Here is a 15,697-nt window from a genome sequence, read left to right as displayed (position 1 = left end):
CACACACACACACGCACGCACACTCGTCAAAATGTGTACAATTCGCCATGGTCACTTTGTACCGTGTGGTGTGGTGCCTGCGTATGTGCCTGCGTGCGTACAAGAGCGAGTGTGTGTGTATGCATGTGTGTGTGTGTGTGTGTCTGTGTATGTTTGTTTTGTGTGTGTTTGTGTGTGCATGTCTGTGCATGTTTCTTTGTTTGGTGTGTGTGTGTGTGTGTGTGTGTGTGTGTGTGTGTTTGTGTGTGTGTGTATGTGATAATACGCCCAGATATGTCCTTGCAGCACCATCCACTGGCGTGGAAGCCTAGCACTACAAGAGGAAGCAACGCATTCACAGCAGCCACTACGCACCAAAGTCCCATACGTGCAGTCGTGGCCAAAGAAATCCGACACGTGGAGGCGAAAACAGCGCCAAGGCTAATGCAACCCCTGTGACTGGCGTCAGACCGCATCGGATATGTAATCGAAATGGAACAGCGACCCTACGTTTGATTCGCGGGTCGGATTTCTTCGACCGCGACAGAAGATGGCCAAGGCTGTCGGTGGTTACAAGAAAGAAGTCTCTTTGCGCTAACTTGACTTACGTGTGTGTGTGGGTGACTGGGACGTGGCCAATGTCTGCTCTTCAGAAGTTACTGATGATGTTGCAGTGACTTTAATGCCACCGCCAACTGTTACTGCAAGATGATCGCCAGTTGATTTGCCTGCAAACCATATGTACATGTGTGTGCGTGTGCATGTATGTACACACAAACATGTACACACACACACACACACACACACACACACACACACACACACACACACACACACACACACACACACACACATGTATACACACACACATGTACATACACACGCATGGACACACACACACACACACACACACACACACACACACCAAGGACACAACAAGAAAGGCTAAAGTCTAAAAATCCAGCAAAATGTCAATGCTGTTACCAATATCGGATGTAACCTGTACAGATGAGAAGTAAAGAAGGCTGTAGCAATGACGTGGCTGGTGCAACAACGCCCCATCCAGCCACCAGGGTATGGCTATGCAGGGTATTTGTTGACTGCGGACCCCAGTGTACTCACATGCATCACTCGTACATTCCATGTTTGGCAGTGCGTACAACGGGCTGAATTAGCCGTGGTTGGCTATAAGAACCCTGCAATCGCCACTCAAAGTGGTCATTGGCTACCCCAGCCATGCATGGGGGGGGGGGGGGGGCATGGCTTGGAATAAAACTAACGTAAACTAAATGCGCTCAAGGCGTAAAAGCCCAGTGTCATGTAAGAAATAGCGGTAGCCCCACCCACTGTCCCACCACTACCAGCACCACGCTGTGTGACGTGATGAAAAACATGCCAGTGTTGCCACAGCAACATACCAGTGTTGTCACAGCAACATACCAGTGTTGCCACAGCAACATACCAATGTTGTCACAGCAACATGCCAGTGTTGTCACAGCAACATGCCAGTGTTGTCACAGCAACATGCCAGTGTTGTCACAGCAACATGCCAGTGTTGTCACAGCAACATGCCAGTGTTGTCACAGCAACATGCCAGTTAGAACACGAAGCCATAATGGCTTCTGTGCTGCTTCGTGTGCTGACTTGCTTTCCCTCCAACCAAGAGCATATTCAACATACAAATTACATGTAAAATGTCATCGCTTTCATAACATTAGGCAGAACTGCCCGTCTGACATGCGATGTAAAATAAATAAAACAACACCAACAATCTATTCAACATACCAGTGGTGTCACAGACGACTGCGGCCACGGTATTGCACAGCACGCCGGCCTCCCACATGCCAGCGGCCGCGTGAGCGCACATGGACAGACGCGTTTCTGTGCCGTCGCACTCCAAGCCGCGCACGAGGCCGTACTGCGGGAACAAGGGCGTCGGCGACGGCAGATCGGACAGGTTGAATGCCGACGCGGTGGCGGTCGTCAGGGGCAACCCGCCGACGTAGCCGAGCTCTCGGCACACCACAGTGGCCTGTGTGGCACCCCAGCCGTGGCCGCAGACCGGCTGGAACGTGTTGTCACGCTGAAGCTGAACAATGCCGTAGTGGCGATGGCTATCACCGCTCGCAGTCACAATACGTGCCTGCAGTGGCGTGTCTGCAATGGGACAAAGACAACACACACACAATACACTGTAAGGGGACATCCGTAATTGTCGACCTTTTCCACAAAGAGAAAAAGTTTCGTTCATGGGTAGGTGGGTTGAGGAGAGTTTTCGTTATGAAAAATATTGATAGCTGAAGCGTCAGTCCAATCTAGCTGTCAAGTCAATATATTATTTTTCGTTTATGGGGGTGGGTGGGGTAGGGCCATAACTAAAAAATTTCGTTTCGTGAAAATTACCGATAATTCCGGATGGCCCCTAAACTGCCTATTGTTTACGGTGTATTCATGTTTGCCAATTTTGCGAGTCGAGCGTAACGCGAATATTAACCATCGCTAAATCAAACGTCAAGAGTGGGTGCATGTACGTGTGGCCACAGTGCTCCACTAACATTTGCCATCGTAAACTCGCTGGTTCTGAGAGAGAACGAAGTTGAAGACACCTGCAGGTTCTGAGAGATCGCAAAAATTTAGTGACGCAAATACTGGGCAGTTTACAGTAACTCACCATAAAGACGACACGGCATACGTCTTTTAGTTCTGTGGAGGAGCGCTCGGGTTGTTGCAATGAAGCCGAGACCCTATGGTCGACAAAGCTGCCCCTGCCCCTCCCCCACTCCTGCCATTCCGTATGTCTCATCGTTGCTTCTTTGCTGCTTTGTGTTGTCAACTGCTGAGTGGTTATTTTTAAAACAATTGTGTAAGCGTGATAACCAACACTGTCCTTTAACAAAATTGTAACATGGAAATTGTGGGCACAAGTTATGCGATCGAGTCCACCAACTAAACCAGATTTTCAACAGTCAGACGTGCACAATCTAGCACGAAACTGACAAGGAGTGCTGAGACATTCCATGACATGTCCATGTTACAATTTTTTGTCCTTGGCTCACCATCTGAGTTCTTTTAAATTTCCTGTAACAAGACGCCATACTATAAGTGAAGAAATATTCGGCGCATATTTACTTTCGGCTATTTTCGGCCTGGTCGTGTTTGGCCGAAAATTTGTTGCGGCCGAAATTTAGCTTTACGAGGTTCAGTGTGACAGTGTGTGCACGCGGCAGCAGTACAGGCCGAAAATTTGATGCAGCCGCCGAAATGGGTTATAGCCCTGGGAGGGCGAAAATCGAATGGGCCGAAAATTTGTAGACTTTAACACAGTAGTCAGCTGGGATATCCTTATTCAAAGAATGAATACTGCAGTGCTGGCAACTGAAATCCGACCCCCGAGCATTCTACCCACATTCTAGCAGTCTCTATTTCGTAGTTTTACTATCCCATGTTGGGTCTTTGCGATGTGAGCGCACCGCTCAGGGGTAGGCACCGGCGTATTATCCCGGCAGAAAAATTGGCAGAATTCGGTACTTTTTCTGGTAAGTTTCATGCATGTTTGGTATGTTGATAAAGAAATGGAGCAGAATTCGAGGAAATGCCCGCCATAAGGTTTGTATGGTTCTGCCAATTTCACTGCTTTTCGAGCAGAATCTGCCACCTTTTCGAGCAGAATCCGCCGGTGCCTACTCAGGGGGTCGGATTTCAGTTGCCAGCACCGTACTCCTACCACTTACTGTAACATGTGAGTCTGGCCTGTTTCAGGCTGGCAGGGCTGCTGATGACGTGCGTGCTAGGGCTGCGACACGCTCCTCCGCTCTCGCAGACCCACTCCACCCCCTGCCAGCTGGAGTAGGGCACACCGTGCAGTGTGACGTTCGGACCGAGGCCGTTGATGTCGGGGAAACCGACCGAGAAGACGTTTGTCGGCGGCCCCAGGTTCTGAGTCTTGCACGCGTACTGAAAACCAGAGAAACACACGACAGAGACATCAGCGACAACGACAGCATCAGTAACAACAACAACAACAACAACAACAACAACAACAACAACAACAACAACAACAACAACAACAACGACAGCATCAGTAACAACAGGAACAACAACAACAACAACGACAGCATCAGTAACAACAGGAACAACAACAACAACAACGACAGCATCAGTAACAACAGCAGCAGCAGCAGTGGCAGAGGCAGCAGTACAGAATCAGCTGAGAGGAAGGCATTTGTCTATATTGAATTATTGATACTGCGTTGCTCTTTAAAAGTTTGTCCGTGCAGCAGGCTACCATGTATCTTCCTCCTGCGATGCATGGCTCTTCTTGCCGAATGTGCTACGAGTAGCTGCACAGTTCTGTCCAGGGTACAAAACTCCCAAGAGCGTGCAAATACCTGAACGCCCTCTGTCCAGAGCTGCGACGGGTGGGAGCTGGATATCAGCTGACGTGTGAAACTGCAAGCCAAAATTGGAGTTTTCAAAGTCCAATATCCAATATACCCCCCCCCCCCCCCCCCCCGACAATGGACCGATTGCCATTTGTACAGATCCACGAAATCCCGTAGAATCCCGTAGACCCGGTAGGGTGTTCATTGTGTGCTATGCATGCGCATTTGACCTTTTTAGCGTCATAATTCAATGACCAGCAATCGCTTTTCCAGTTTCTTCACTTTGGTTAGAACTAATGACTAGCTAGATCTTTGTCAGAAAAAGGTTTTCGGATGAAAAGCCTTCAGGCCCCATTTCTTAGCGGAAATAGCAGAAAACACATTAGGGTCCTGCACATTCAACACCCTACCGTGTCTACGGGATTCTACGGGATTTCGTGGATCTGTACAAATGGCAATCGGTCTATTGATTTTTTATCCGGATGGACCATAAGAAGCTTACCAGGGCCATGTTGAAGTCCCATGATGTAGCAATAATCGGGTACACGGTACCCCCCCCCCCCCCGACAATTGATTTTTCATCCGGATGGACCATAAAAAAAACTTACCAGTGCCTTGTTGAAGTCCCACGCGGTAGCAACAATCGGGTACATAGTCCCCTGTACATCCTTCCACAGACCTCCTTCGGTGATGGCCGGCTTCAAGGAGAATTCGGGAAGCGCAGCGGCACCAGTGGACGACTCCGATGTCACCGCGGCAACGGTGGATGCGGCACCAGTGGACGGAGAGGTACCAGCTGTACGCGTGACGGTACCCACGGCAACAACGACAACACAAACGCAAGAACAAAGGCAAAAGGATCCAGTTAAACACGTGTTTTAAACCCTTATCTGTCCGTGCAGTCAAAATAACTAAAAACATGTTATTATAACGAGTCGCAAATTTAACGATTGTCCAAAATTCATAGGTTAACGAGAAGATATATTAACGATCTTGCAGTATTCTGCCATATCCACACACAGCATATATGAAGCAGTACGGCCTCAACGGATCTTATTATAACGAAGAAATTTCATCCGTTAAAACGTTAGATTTACTTCCTCGTTATATATTCATGTCTTACAGTACTAACCGTCGAAGACTAACACGTCGTAACTAATTACTTGCTCACTTTTCATCCAATTCTCACCCTTTGGATCTCAGAAGAAGCAGAAAAGAGACATCTTTCCTGTGAAGAAAACTGGAGCACCGTATCGTGCTCCAAAGAGAAGTTACAAGTCTCCGAAGGAGGTCTACTTCCACACCATGTCCGAAACAACCTTTGGCAGTGAACGCTTTTGTGATGGTACATATATTTAAGGAAAGACCTTTTAAAAGTTTTCATGGCCTCTTGGTTTTGTTATTATTTCGGTTGTTGTTGTTTTTGTACAAGCACACGATTGTCAAAACACCTCCGCAGTAAAACAGGTCGGAGCAAGGTCGGGATGATCTTCCACCCGTCAATATAGTGCTGGAGAGGTTTATCTGGCTGCAGCAGTTTGTCCAACACCGAAAGACCTCCGCTAACGTCAAAGTCGAAGACGAGGATAATTCTGGTCACTCAGATGCCATTTCCGACGGAGGGGAAGAGAAGAGTGGAAAAGAAGATGAGATTCAAGTTGCTTTTGTACACCAACATTCGAACACGATTGTCAAAACACCTCAGCAGTAAAAGAGATAGTGCCAGGTCGGAGCAAGGTCGGGATGATCTTCCACCCCTCAATATAGTGCTGGAGAGATTTATCTGGCTGCAGCAGTTTGTCCAACACTGAAAGACCTCCGCTAACGTCAAAGTCGAAGACGAGGATAATTCTGGTCACACAGATGCCAAGTTGTAACTTGCTCACTTTTCATCCAATTCTCACCCTTTTGATCTCAGAAGAAGCAGAAAAGAGACATCAAAAACCAACCAACCAAACAAATACTAACACACATAATCCAATAGGGAACTGCTTCTCTGTACCGAAAATTTCTGTTTCACCTAACCTGGCCTTTTGCCATCATACCTAAAATTCTCAGCACCTCAGTAAATTTCTGAAGGAATGAAGAGCTTTTGATAACTTGCTCTCTATTACTGGTATGAAGAATAAAGATAGGCTCCCAAGAGTGCACAACTCTGGCTGGGGCGTAGCAGCCAGTCCGGCCGGACCACTTTTTTCAACACAATGCCAAAAGTGCCCAGAATGCAGGATTTTGTACCCTAATTGAAAACATTTCCCAGGGGAGATCCCCGCACCCCATTGCCACCAGACCAGCTCCCATGACAGTGCTATGCGCCTGTCTGGATACCCTTAACTAAATTGTTTCTACGGATTTTTTCTCACCTCCCTTCCTTTTCTTCTTTTGATAATGCTATTTTCCGTGGTTGGATTCACCCTCCCTTTCTTGTATTGGCTATGTATTATTATGTGCCATGAAGTGGAGACGATAAATAATTGAAATAAAATAAAATAAATTTTATGCCGACGGGAAAAACTCACATCGCGTGGTGCAGTGTTGCTGTTGTACGCTCCCAGCTCGTTTCCTGTTTTCAGCGACCAGCGGAGCATTAGCACTGCATACCACTCCCTGACAGAAACCTACGCAGCCTTGTGCGACACTCCCTGACAGAAACCTGCTCAGCCTTGTGCGACACTCCCTGACAGAAACCTGCTCAGCCGTGTGCGACACTCCCTGACAGAAACCTACTCAGCCTTGTGCGACACTCCCTGACAGAAACCTGCTCAGCCTTGTGCGACACTCCCTGACAGAAACCTACTCAGCCTTATGCGACACTCCCTGACAGAAACCTACTCAGCCCTGTGCGACACTCCCCGACAGAAACCTACTCAGCCTTGTGCGAGTCATCAGCACGACCATGGCAGATATTCTGACTGCGAGCACACTAGCTTTGGTTGTATGTGGTACCAATCGTACTTGGAACACGTGATGTGAGTTTTCGCCTCAAACTAATGAATATCAACGTCATAGTATTATTACTATACCGGCACCTGAAGTATTTATTGGTTTGATTGAAAGATGCAAACGGGAAAAGTCTGAAGAAGAAAAATGACTGCCACCACCAGGACTCGCACCAGGGACCTTTGCTTGAGGCCAGCGATGCTCTAACCGCAGAGGTATGGTGTGGCTGCCATCCCAGCAGAGACCGTTCAACATTTTCTTCAGACTTGAAAGTATATACAATCATGTAGGTTCATAGGTCCTACCACAATCTTGAACCTTCCAAGCTGGAAGGCTGCTGCTGGTTTGCGCACTTGAGATGTGTTAGGGCTAGGTGTCAGGTTGTTTTAGAACATACTACAGTCCATTTCAAAACTATAGACGCGTACCTAGGCAAAAACCGTTATGCCAGCATCTATACCACATAAAATCTGTGATCACTTTGTGCATAATTATTTTCCAAATTGGGCGTCTGTTATCCAATCGTTTAGAAACTATATGAGAGTAATTGTGGAGCGGACCTGAGCAATATTCCGAAAACTATTCTCAAAAAGTTCCAGCCAAATTTGAAATATTTCAAAAACCCTACGCGTCTATAGTTTTGAAATGGACTGTAGTGGACAGTTACTCGCAACGCGCAACCCATGCGACCTTTCTCAGTTTTACTTCAAAGTTTTTATTTTATTTATTTTATTTTTTATAGTATTAATTTATGACCATACCTGACATGGAGCAGATGACGGCAGCCAGCGTGCCACAGCGCACAAGCTCCCAGCCGCGAGCGTTGGCATGGCTACACATGCTCAGACTGGCCTCGCTGCCGTCGCACTCAAACGCCGCCGCCGGGCCGTGCTCCCGGAAGTTTGCCGTCGTCGACAGCCTCTCCGTGATGTTGTACGTCGCTCCCGTGGCGAGCGAGTCGCTGTACACTTCGCCATAATCGTAGCCGAGCCCTCGGCACGTGACCGCGGCCTCGAGCGGGCCGAAGCCCTCGCCGCACACGACGCGGAACTTGTCTCTCTGGTAGAGCTGCACCAGACCGTAGCTGGTGTTGGCTGCGCCGTTGTTGGAAACGATGCGAACAGGCAACGGCTTGGCTGCAGCGGACAACAGCAAAATAAATACAACAATTTTTTACATGCCGACTACATTATACACGGTTATACAAGCAAACACTGTAGATGTGTATGTCGTGTATCAACCCTTTTCCAGCCAGGCGCGCATATATGCGCTCTATATATTATAATGTGCTTGGCCATGAGCGCATCTACAGTCAACTTCGCTAATAACGACTGCGGATATAACGACAATTCGCGAATAACGACAGAATTTCCATGCCCAGAGCAAAGTCCCATCCCACTGCAATACATAAAATGAGACTTCGGATAACGACACTTTGCGAATAACGACACCTTGTTGATGCCCCGCCGAGTGTCGTTATAAGCGAAGTTGACTGTATGCATAAAAGAAATTCGTGCATTATATCGCAGTGCATAGACCAGTGTACAAACGACCGTAACTCAGTGAAACATTAACACATCGCGACAATCAATACACCGTTGGAAAGGTCTTGAGCTCATCTTTCCGGTGATATAAAGTTCTTCGCGATACCATAAATATTCACTGAGCGGCGACAGGATGAACACCGAAACCACGGCCCAGAGCGAACGCGAATTATTTCGTTCAGGACTTCGCAGTTTTTCGGAGCGTGCTTGGGTATTTCCCTTCGGCACAACGCATGCGTGAGACATCAAATGAAGCACTTAGATGCACTTAGATCTCAGCTTTGCAGCACAGTTTGAATCGTGAAAATCGGTTGAATTTGGGCAAGATGCCGAACAAGAATGTGAAATTGAGTTGTTGTGCCGTTCCGAGGCACGGTGGAGTAGTTTGGAGAGGAGGTGGAAGTGGCCCTGGTGTGTCTATGTCGCTGACATCCACCATGATGGATTCGCTTGGTCCTGATCTTTCCAACGAGCCGAGGAAGATGAAAACCCATCAAGGTGGAGTGAAGTGAGAATAAAATTTTGTTTTAAAACCGGGCCTTTTTTCCTGTAGGAACCGGCATTAGGGCTAGGCTTTTGTTCAACCCAGGTATTTATTATATGCGTCAACACTAAAACCAGGGGGGGGGGGGTATCAACAGTCCATTTTGAAAACCAGGCTTGCATTCAAAACAGGCCTGTACGAGACACGCTTCCCCACAAGACAGTGCGCTAGACGTACCGTGTTCCCAACTTGGCCTGAGCAATCCGCCCATGTGCCACACGTAGGTGAATAATTTCGTCCAAAGCCAAAGATAGGCAGTTTGTCGGGTGGAAATTCTCACCCACGGATGTTGAAACCTACTGAAAGGCTAGGCATTGAATAAATTTTAAAACTGCCTTGGACGACACGTTCAGTATCACCTCCGCCACTACACTGCGCTCTCAGCCGACTATACCATCCTGCACACAACCACCACTACACTGCGCTCTCAGCCGACTATACCATCCTGCACACAACCACCACTACACTGCGCTCTCAGCCGACTATACCATCCTGCACACAACCACCACTACACTGCGCTCTCAGCCGACTATACCATCCTGCACACAACCACCACTACACTGCCCTCTCAGCCGACTATACCATCCTGCACACAACCACCACTACACTGCGCTCTCAGCCGACTATACCATCCTGCACACAACCACCACTACACTGCGCTCTCAGCCGACTATACCATCCTGCACACAACCACCACTACACTGCGCTCTCAGCCGACTATACCATCCTGCACACAACCACCACTACACTGCGCTCTCAGCCGACTATACCATCCTGCACACAACCACCACTACACTGCGCTCTCAGCCGACTATACCATCCTGCACACAACCACCACTACACTGCGCTCTCAGCCGACTATACCATCCTGCACACAACCACCACTACACTGCGCTCTCAGCCGACTATACCATCCTGCACACAACCACCACTACACTGCGCTCTCAGCCGACTATACCATCCTGCACACAACCACCACTACACTGCGCTCTCAGCCGACTATACCATCCTGCACACAACCACCACTACACTGCGCTCTCAGCCGACTATACCATCCTGCACACAACCACCACTACACTGCGCTCTCAGCCGACTATACCATCCTGCACACAACCACCACTACACTGCGCTCTCAGCCGACTATACCATCCTGCACACAACCACCACTACACTGCGCTCTCAGCCGACTATACCATCCTGCACACAACCACCACTACACTGCGCTCTCAGCCAACTATACCATCCTGCACACAACCACCACTACACTACGCTCTCAGCCAACTATACCATCCTGCACACAACCACCACTACACTACGCTCTCAGCCAACTATACCATCCTGCACACAACCACCACTACACTCCGCTCTCAGCCGACTATACCATCCTACACACAACCACCACTACACTGCGCTCTCAGCCGACTATACCATCCTGCACACAACCACCACTACACTGCGCTCTCAGCCGACTATACCATCCTGCACACAACCACCACTACACTGCGCTCTCAGCCGACTATACCATCCTGCACACAACCACCACTACACTGCGCTCTCAGCCGACTATACCATCCTGCACACAACCACCACTACACTGCGCTCTCAGCCGACTATACCATCCTGCACACAACCACCACTACACTGCGCTCTCAGCCGACTATACCATCCTGCACACAACCACCACTACACTGCGCTCTCAGCCGACTATACCATCCTGCACACAACCACCACTACACTGCGCTCTCAGCCGACTATACCATCCTGCACACAACCACCACTACACTGCGCTCTCAGCCGACTATACCATCCTGCACACAACCACCACTACACTGCGCTCTCAGCCGACTATACCATCCTGCACACAACCACCACTACACTGCGCTCTCAGCCGACTATACCATCCTACACACCTCCACCACTACACTGCGCTCTCAGCCGACTATACCATCCTGCACACAACCACCACTACACTGCGCTCTCAGCCGACTATACCATCCTGCACACAACCACCACTACACTGCGCTCTCAGCCGACTATACCATCCTGCACACAACCACCACTACACTGCGCTCTCAGCCGACTATACCATCCTGCACACAACCACCACTACACTCCGCTCTCAGCCGACTATACCATCCTACACACAACCACCACTACACTGCGCTCTCAGCCGACTATACCATCCTACACACAACCACCACTACACTGCGCTCTCAGCCGACTATACCATCCTGCACACAACCACCACTACACTGCGCTCTCAGCCGACTATACCATCCTGCACACAACCACCACTACACTCCGCTCTCAGCCGACTATACCATCCTACACACAACCACCACTACACTGCGCTCTCAGCCGACTATACCATCCTGCACACAACCACCACTACACTGCGCTCTCAGCCGACTATACCATCCTGCACACAACCACCACTACACTGCGCTCTCAGCCGACTATACCATCCTGCACACAACCACCACTACACTGCGCTCTCAGCCGACTATACCATCCTGCACACAACCACCACTACACTGCGCTCTCAGCCGACTATACCATCCTGCACACAACCACCACTACACTGCGCTCTCAGCCGACTATACCATCCTGCACACAACCACCACTACACTGCGCTCTCAGCCAACTATACCATCCTGCACACAACCACCACTACACTACGCTCTCAGCCGACTATACCATCCTGCACACAACCACCACTTGCTGTGTACGTGATGTGATAAGGCGCGCATGCGCGCCTGGGCTCGTGGCTGGTTTTGCATGCTTGCTGTGCTGGACTAGGTCCGAGAATGTGAGCTCTCTTTTCCTTGTCTTTCTGTTCCTTGATTATTACAATAACTGTACGAACCTGAGTAATGCTGTGTGTGGGCCCTTAGGGCCAGACATAACAATTGGCGACGAAGATGGCAGGACGCAACTCCAGATTAGAAATTTTCGAAACTGGGGATTTTGACGAGTATGCAGAGAGACTCAATTTTCATTTTCTGGCTAATGACATTGGCCAAGTTGCAGACGATGCAACCGAGACAGTACAGACAGCGGCAGACAAGAAAAAGTGCGCCGTGCTGATTAGTCAACTATCCGGTCAGGTTTATTCCACACTGAAGAATTTGTGCCTCCCAGATAAACCAGGGCAGAAGAAGTTCGAAGAGTTGCTGAAGCTCCTCTGTGATTATTTCAAGCCCAAGATTAGTGTAGTTGCTGCTACCTATCAATTTCAGAAAACCCTGCAGAAGGAGGGCGAGTCTGCGATCATGTTCGCGGCTCGATTGAAACGGGCAGCCATGGACTGCAAGTTTGAAGCTTATCTCGACAGGGCCTTGCGTGACCAGTTCATCACTGCGATCGGTTCTACCAGCACGACGAAGGAAATCCTGGCGAAGGCTGAGGAGACGACAACATTTCAGCAGGTTGTCGACATGGCCACGGCTCATGAGACAGCTTTCCGCGAGTCTGAGAAGTTTTCAACGCAGGTTCATGCAGTACGCGGAGAGCCGGGGCTCGCCGACAACGCCACGTTCAAATCTGACAAGCCCTGTTTCCGCTGTGACAAGCTGGGACATCGACCGGATGAGTGCCACTTCAAATCTGCGAAGTGTCGTGCTTGCGGCAAACTGGGACACATCGAACGAGCCTGCCTAAAGAAGAAAGCGGCCAGGTCCGTCAAGCATGTCGGGACAACATCAAACCCCGGTGAGCTTGTTCCTTGTAATGATTCTGTACCGATGTTGAATGTGAATGCCACCATGAGTGACAGAGCTGTAGCACCGTACACTACGCCTGTCGAGCTAAATGGGGTCCAGGTGCACTTGGAAATTGATACGGGTAGCACCGTCACACTGCTAGGAAAAAATGATTTTCTGAAATGCAATGGCTCCGTGTCTGAGCTGGTACCGTCCAGCATCACCCTATCTACATACACAGGAAATCCAATCAAATGTCTGGGTGAAATCGAAATGAAAATGGCTTTGGGTGGTGTAGAGGAGAATGTTCTGGTCAGAGTTACTGAATGTGATGGTCCGTCTCTCTTAGGCCGGGATGTCTTGTCCAGATTTACTTTGCCATGGAAATCTATATTCAAAGTGGGCACTGGCGGGCAATCCACTACCGATTTCGTTAAGAAATACCCGAATCTGTTTGACAACTCCACTGTGGGTACGGTGCAAGGGGTGCAAGTAAAGCTGCACGTGTCAGATGAACAACCGGTCTACAAACGAGCAAGACCAGTACCTCTAGCAATTCGACAGCGGTACATCGACGCGTTGAACAAACTCGAGGCTGATGGGGTGATTGAGAAAGTGACGCATTCCGAATGGGCCTCACCAACGGTACAAGTAGAAAAACCAGGAGGAGGATTACGGATTTGCGCAGATTACAGTGGGACTATTAACAAGCATTCAGAATGTGAACAGTACCCACTCCCCACCCTCGAGGAATTGTTGCACAAGTTGGGCCCGGGAGGGAAGTTTACCAAACTCGACTTGTCCCAAGCATACCACCAGCTAGAGGTAGCACCGGAAAGCAGGAAATACACCACCATCAACACAATTCAGGGCCTGTACCAGTACAAACGCTTACCGTTTGGTTTCCACAGTGCCGTATCCATTTTCCAAAGGGTAATGGAAGAAACCTTGGTTGCGCTACCAGGCAGCGGCGGGTACATTGATGATGTGCTGTGTACCGGGGAAAATGATGAAATCCATGAGGAAAACGTGGACCGGGTACTCCATCGACTGGATGAGAAAGGTTTCAAATTGAATCCGGAGAAATTCTGTTACATGGCTGAGGCACTCTCTTACTTAGGTCACACGATCAGTGGGCAGGGCGTCTCCCCTTCAACAGCCAGGATACAGGCACTGAAAATGGCCAAACCACCACAGAATGTTGCCGAATTGCAATCTTTCATCGGTTCTGCAAATTTCGTGCGGAAGTTTGTGCCTCATTTCGCAGAAATTGCAGCTCCTTTGTACGACCTCTTGAAAAAGGGTGGGAAATGGCACTGGGAGACCACTCACGAGCAAGCTTTTGGCAAATTGAAAGATGCTATGTGTTCAGAAGCCCTACTGGCACACTATGATTTACAAAGGCCAACAGTGTTGCAAGTGGATGCTTCGGGAGTGGGCCTTGGCGCAGTCCTACTGCAGAAGCAGGAGAATGGCGAATTACGACCGATCGCATTCATGTCGCGTAAGCTGACCCCAGCAGAGTCACGCTATGCTCAAATTGAAAGAGAAGCATTGGCTGTGGTGTTCGGAGTGACCAAATTTCGCCAGTACCTACTCGGTAGAGAGTTCATAGTGGTCACTGATCATCGGCCACTCTTGAAGTTACTGGGAAATCACGAGGATGTCCCCACTCTCGCCTCTAATCGAATCAAGAAATGGGCATTGCAACTGGCGGCATATGATTACGAAATGCAGTATCTCGCGGGGAAAGAAAACGTCCATGCGGATTTTCTCTCGCGACAACCAATGCAATCTGTGTCACCGAGCGAGGAGGAGACCGTCACGGTACAGGTCTTGCTTATCGAGAACGACTCAATAATCAAAGCAGCTGTGGTGAGAGCAGAATCGGCAAAGGATTCTGTATTGGCTAAAGTAATTCGCTATACGGTTAATGGGTGGCCTGCTGAAATTGAGGAAGACCTCAAGGCATATGCTAGCAAGAGAATGGAATTGTCTGTGGAGAATGATATCTTGTTATGGGACAACCGGGTGGTGATTCCTAACTCACTTCGAATGCTCTTGCTACGAGATCTGCATGCAGAGCATTTTGGCATGGTGAAAATGAAGCAAGTGGCCCGGCGCTACTTGTGGTGGCCCAATATTGACCAGGATATAGAATCTAAAGTCAATGCGTGTTTGCAATGCCAAGAGAATGCCAAATGCCCACCGGCAAAACCCGGTGTTTGGTCATGGCCGACGGGTCCATGGAAACGGATACACATTGATTTTGCCGGGCCATTTCTGGGAAAAATGTTCTTGGTGGTGGTAGATGCTTACTCTAAGTACTTGGATGTAATACCCATGGCTCATGCAACCAGTGCGACCACGATTTCTGCTTTACGCCATCTGTTTTCTGTGTTTGGTTTGCCTGAGCACTTGGTTACAGATAACGGCAGTCAGTTCACGAGTGCGGAATTCCAGGCGTTCCTGGATGGCAATGGCATTCTACACACAACAACGGCACCAGGTCATCCAGCAACTAATGGCCTCGCCGAACGCTACGTTGGCGTCTTCAAGCAGAAGATGAAAGAAATGTCGAATACTGGTGAACCACTCAACGTCAGG

At 49.2% G+C, this 15,697-nt stretch overlaps 1 protein-coding gene across 3 annotated transcripts in view; it reads right to left on the bottom strand.

Annotated features, from left to right (window-relative positions):
* LOC135828442 (deleted in malignant brain tumors 1 protein-like) overlaps positions 1 to 15,697 on the bottom strand; it is a 32,136-nt gene that overhangs the window by 3,330 nt on the left and 13,109 nt on the right. For all 3 annotated transcript variants that reach the window (XM_065340892.1, XM_065340894.1, XM_065340893.1), the window contains exons 5-9: positions 8,063 to 8,437; positions 4,970 to 5,157; positions 3,711 to 3,933; positions 1,765 to 2,136; positions 588 to 707 (exon numbers count right to left, since the gene is read on the bottom strand). In XM_065340892.1, the coding sequence (XP_065196964.1) occupies positions 588 to 707; positions 1,765 to 2,136; positions 3,711 to 3,933; positions 4,970 to 5,157; positions 8,063 to 8,437 (1,278 nt within the window). The remainder of the gene's footprint in view (positions 1 to 587; positions 708 to 1,764; positions 2,137 to 3,710; positions 3,934 to 4,969; positions 5,158 to 8,062; positions 8,438 to 15,697) is intronic.

This window comes from Sycon ciliatum, chromosome 12 (assembly GCF_964019385.1).
Source record: "Sycon ciliatum chromosome 12, ocSycCili1.1, whole genome shotgun sequence".
Taxonomy (NCBI): Eukaryota; Metazoa; Porifera; class Calcarea; order Leucosolenida; family Sycettidae; genus Sycon; species Sycon ciliatum.
This window is presented reverse-complemented; position numbering and strand designations above follow the sequence as displayed.